The 5,659-nt window shown below is 35.8% G+C and overlaps 1 protein-coding gene across 1 annotated transcript in view; it reads left to right on the forward strand.

Moving 5' to 3' along the window:
• Positions 1 to 2,133, forward strand: part of LOC119834270 — a 9,376-nt gene extending 7,243 nt beyond the window's left edge. Inside the window, exons 5-7 of the mRNA XM_038358606.1 lie at positions 242 to 541; positions 650 to 872; positions 1,072 to 2,133. Of these exons, the coding sequence (XP_038214534.1) occupies positions 242 to 541; positions 650 to 872; positions 1,072 to 1,199 (651 nt within the window). The 3' untranslated portion in view covers positions 1,200 to 2,133. The remainder of the gene's footprint in view (positions 1 to 241; positions 542 to 649; positions 873 to 1,071) is intronic.
• The last annotated feature ends 3,526 nt before the right edge of the window (positions 2,134 to 5,659 follow it).

Raw genomic sequence — 5,659 nt, forward strand, 5'->3', positions numbered from 1 at the left:
TTTTACGTGAAAGAGTAACAAACATCCATACATCCATACTTACAAACTTTCGCATTTATAATATTAATAGGATATGTAGATGTTCATATTAAATAAACATGTCGCTCTATTATTTTGGTTTGTAATATTTTTTACCTCCTTCTGTCCAATCACACACTTAACTTTAATTTGAGTGCCTAGTGCAGCGATGGCTGTAGGCATGTAACGTGAATGAATACAGAGATGCTATTTTACTTTCTAGATGCAGGAACAGGATATGTACGGAAATACGTTAGGAAATGGAAATATACTATCAGGAGAGAGAGTACCAAACGGGCTGTCAGGGGTGGCCGCGGGCAAGACGATGCCGGAGCTTCCGCTGATGTACTCCGGCCAGCAGCAGGCGCTGCGCGACGCGCCCAAGAAGGGCTTCGAGCTGAGCGAGCGCATGCCGACCCTCGCCCCGCCGCCGCGAGCGCCTGAACTACCCGTCCGCAGCAACGAGATCCCAACCCTAGTCGAGAACGCTACTAAGAAAAAAGTTTTGAAGGAAAGCGATATAGTACGTTAAATTATCACTATTGTTGTATAATGTCGATACATTGAATTTTCGTTCATACTGAAACTCATACACACTCATTACACTCCTATAATTAATTTAATGAAACAGCACGAGCAACAAAGCGTGAAAACGTCCCCGGCGGTAACAGGCAATGTACCTGCATCGGTAACAGGCAGCGAATCGCACGCATTTGCCAGCGACGTTGGAGCCGCAAGCAGCGGGTCGGGTGCGGCGGCAGTCGGCCCCAACGTGGCGGCGCGGGAGCAGTGGGCCGACGAGCACGACGGCTTGAGCGAGCACCCGCCGGCTGCTCTATTGTTGCTCATACTTGGTAATATAGAGTGATCATTCTTTGATAAGATTTCTGGTCGAGATCAACAATCGAAAAACAATCGAAATCAAAAAGTGGCCAAGTTCATAAACCAGTAATACCACATTCAAAAAACCATTCTTATACATAAATAAATTGCGTTTTACATAGTTTTTTGATTTAGGTGTAGGTACTGATTCTGATTTTGATAATATTACAGGCACGCTGATGACGGCGGCGCTGGGCGCGCTGGCGGGCTGCCGGCTGCGCGCCGCGTCGCGCCGGCGCCGCCACCACCCGCGCTACGCGCTCGACGCAGACTACCTCGTCAACGGCATGTACCTCTAACCATTGATGCAGTGCTAACATGGCTCATGTTATGTCCAGAAATATAGTCAAATGTAACTTCCTAAACGTTTCATAGCAAGAGAAACATATGCGAGGTATTACAAATATTAGAAAGAAGCAAACAATATGTCATCATGTCGTAGTTATCTGCTTCGATTACACGTATAAAATTGCGTATCGATGACATTCACGAACGTGGCCTTCCTTTACGAGGTCTTCAATTAATCCACGGTACGAAAACATGACATTATTAATATTGTCTATTTCGAGCGAAGTTCGGGATTAATTTTTCGTATACATTTTCCTGCTAATATTGCGAGTCATGTAATAAGTCCATGTATGTAATATGTAATGCGATAGAGGCCTAAGCGACACTTTGAACTGACTACCTAGCATATATATTCAGTTAATGAATTCATAAATTAATCAACTGATTTATGTCTACTTAAAATTAAAACTAACAAGCTTTTAACTGAAAATTGTGACACGAAACATCAAATATAGGTATAAATATTTATATGAATATATTATAACGGATTGATGCGATTTTCTTTGAAGCATATTCAATGTGTTTAAATGTGGTTGTAAAATAAACTAAAAAAACGTTAATTTAAATATGTAATTGTTTAAATATGCAGTAATACATGATGATGAATACATATTCACTTCGCTTCCATCTTTACTATTTGTATAGTAGATGCAATCTTAAAATGTATAATATTATAAAGAACTGTAAATATTTAATAATTCTATTATTACATTACGTAAATTACCTGCGACGCAGACCAGCTGACGCGTACGCCGAGACTAGTGGGAGGATGTGAACGTTCAAAACATAGATTAGGATTTTACCATGATTTTACAAAGTTAAAACATTATAACGATTTGTTTGTACATTTATGAATTATTAATAAACAGGATGTTATTTTATTTATTCGCGTTATTTTCTTTTCTTTTGTACCCAATTCCAAATGTTTATTGATTAGAGAGCATGGAAATTATTAAAAGTTAAAATGTATAATTCACAATAGTAATTTTGCGAGTTTCATCAACATAACATGACATGTTGGTTACATTTCTAACATTCATTACTTTAAACACACTTTTTTTAAGCTTTTAATAAATAGAAATAGAAAAATAAAACAAATAATGATATAATCAACATATTTATTACACGAACTTTACATAATATGTATAGGATCACAAGGGGCTCACCCGAGGGAATGATATACTCGTAATTTTATAACAAACTGAGCGTCGCGGACGGGCGAGTCGTAATTCATTCGAAGATATAACTACATAAATAGGTCTCTGGTCGAAATAAACTCTCATTTTATCGGTTACAATTGAGGGGTACTCACAACAAAATATTGTATATAATGCCGATTGCCACATAACGCAGAAGGTGGATTATGTGATTGGAATTACAAAGTCTTGGTTATATACATTTTAAATGCAGTGTAAGAGAATGGCAATCGGTAAAATGTTTCAAACTCGCTAGACATTGATCAGCATTATTGAATACAAGGAACTTGATGAGGCTACTCTATCATTAAATATAAGTGAAAAACCATTTCGTCATTCGGTAACCTAGAGAAACAACAACATAGTAAAACATGCATCGATTAATAATAGGTGTCGTCTCTTTCTATTATGCTACATGAGACAGAAAAATAATTGACCTCAAATGTACTATGTAAAGGAATAAAATCACGAAGGCCAGGAGAAGTTACAGTACACAGCTCTAATATACCTTCGTGGAGTTACAACATAATCGAGTAAAACTTACTCATAATCGCAAATAGGAACATTTGTATGAAATGATTGTTACCACGATAGCACACCACAACGATTTAGTTACTTGCAGTCGAAGCTACAACTAAAAATAATTGATCTAAATGCACCAACCATTCGTTGAGGACTTTTAAGACAACTATTTAAGACAACATCATCTCCGCCAACGTTTCCTAATCCATTTAACTTTGTTTATCTACTATATAAAAATAAGTCGGGTTTTCCTTCCTGACGCTATAACTCCAAAACGCACCAACCGTTTTCCACGGTTTTGCATTCGTTGGAAAGGTTTCGGGCTCCGTGAGGTTTATAGCAAAGAAAATTCAGGAAAAATTTCAACACAAAAGCGGGAAAAACGAAGCCATCTGGTGGCGAAACGGAGTTCGCCGGGTTTGCTAGTATAGAATAAAACTATAGATGGCCCTTGTGTGAGCATCATTAAACATCTAATATAACTGTTTATCTAAAAGGATTTAACACAACGTTTAAAAAACTAGACTATTCGAAAAAGTTCACTATTTACGGAGATGATCCATTCAATGTTTACACTCAAAATGGTAAGTCGTACGGCTAATGGCTACGAAGTACAACTGAACAGAAACTACACCCGTGCTGAGTGCAACACTAACTTACTGTTGTGTAACACTCACTATCTCACTCACAGCACAATTCACAAACAAATATGTTCTTGTGTAGGGGTCACAAATTTAGTGTATAATCTATAGTTTTTCATACGCTTGTTGTGTATAAAATATACATAACTTCCCTAAAGCATCTTATTTTTCTATTTGAAGCGATATGTGCTGGCTGCGCCAAGCCAGGGATCCCAACATACAGTTTTAGGAAAAATAAAATGTCTTCAAGCTAAAATTGTTGTTAAAGAATTTTTTGCGTCATCAACGTGTGTAAAACTATTAGTGCCAATAAATATAGTCCACCGCGTGCGGGAGACCGTGGGTAAGGAAAAAACGTTGACCGAAATATATACATATTTTTACAGTTTCTGTATGTATTATGCTATTGAGTCATGTATCAAGCTACAAGTAACAAGCTTCAAACTTAGGCCACAAATTCAACGACTTATTTTCTATGTTTAATAAGAGTTAATATCATTATTCATAACTTACTTCACGAAAATATAAAAATAACGAATATTACATACGATAGAGGTAAATACTAATAAAAATGTCAATTAGCAGCAGAACAGTCAATTTAAATGAGAATGATTCAAATATTATATCACAGTATTCGTAACATAATTGTTCCCAGTTCACACTTGTTCATCTTCAGATACAATGAGCCGAATTCAGAACACGCGGCGCCGTCACTAGCCTCGTGTATGTGAAAACTTATCTATTTGGATACCAGTGTCAATATAACAACAGAGTAGAGTGTACACGGTCGTTGTAAAAGGTAATTAAATCTATACTTTAATCAGGAGATATAATTAATTAAATGGAAGTCTCGACTTAAACAATACGCAGTATGTACTCAAACTTTCGTAAAAAGTGATGATGTAAGTTTGTCATACATAATTATTTCGTAAGTAAAATGCATTTTTAATATATTTACGTAGTTCGTAAATGTTTCATACATTTCCATATACATTATGAACGTTACAGGGCACGAATAGGGCATCATTTCAAAATCTGTAATAAAATCTACTTTATGACAACTTCAAAAATCATTTAGTATTAAATCAGCACCTCGGTTTCTAAATAATTATATTTCTGGAACAGTCCATATTCGCATTTACCAGCAAGCACTCGATATTTAAAGTAACATATAATCAAACAAAATGTATACAAAATATTTATTTGTCATGGAGTTATTCCTATTACAATTACGAAGGCACTCGTTAGGTTCATTCGTATTCAGTATGATATCGACTCGCAGGCAAGAATTACAATAATTGCAAGTTTTTACAGCGTGGCCTTAGTTTTATCTAATGAACGAACAATTACCGAGAGAGAAGCAAAGAAAAATTACATTTGAACAAAAAAAGACATCACAAAAGTGTCAGTCTCACAAATGATCGATAATAATTTGACTTAATCATAATGTCATATAGCTATATTACAACAACAATAGATATGCAAAGTAAATAAAGGATATGGGAGTATCCCTAACAATAGCTTCCAATAAATGTAATGAGGTTGGAAAGCTTCTGCAGCATCCCTCATATAGTATCACAAATGATAAACAATGCCAAGTGCACGCACAACGTATACCAATAAATCCACACGCATCCTACATTGCATTCACGCTCAAATTATCACAAACATTACTGATCACAAGGACGAAGTATTTCCAAATAAACAAACAAAAAAAATCACACATTATAAACAAATATAAGAACCGTAACATGATCGATAGTGGGCTAACTTTGTTTAGAGATTGTTATATATGTCTTTTTCTGAATTTTTTAGAATTTTTCATTAAAATTATATTTATTCAGGATTATAAAAGGCTATGTAATATATATCGGCAGACACCTTGCCTTTAACTACAAAAATTGTAAGTTTAATCGATTAAAGCGGAATTCATAGACCGGAATCTGATAACATAAAATATTTAGTGATTTGTACCAATATGGCGATACTTTCGGGTCTAATAGATAAGAAGGGGTGTGATTAGACCCACGAAGAACCGCCTGCTCACATGAT

The sequence above is a fragment of the Zerene cesonia genome, chromosome 19 (genome assembly GCF_012273895.1).
Source record: "Zerene cesonia ecotype Mississippi chromosome 19, Zerene_cesonia_1.1, whole genome shotgun sequence".
In the NCBI taxonomy this organism is placed as follows: Eukaryota; Metazoa; Arthropoda; class Insecta; order Lepidoptera; family Pieridae; genus Zerene; species Zerene cesonia.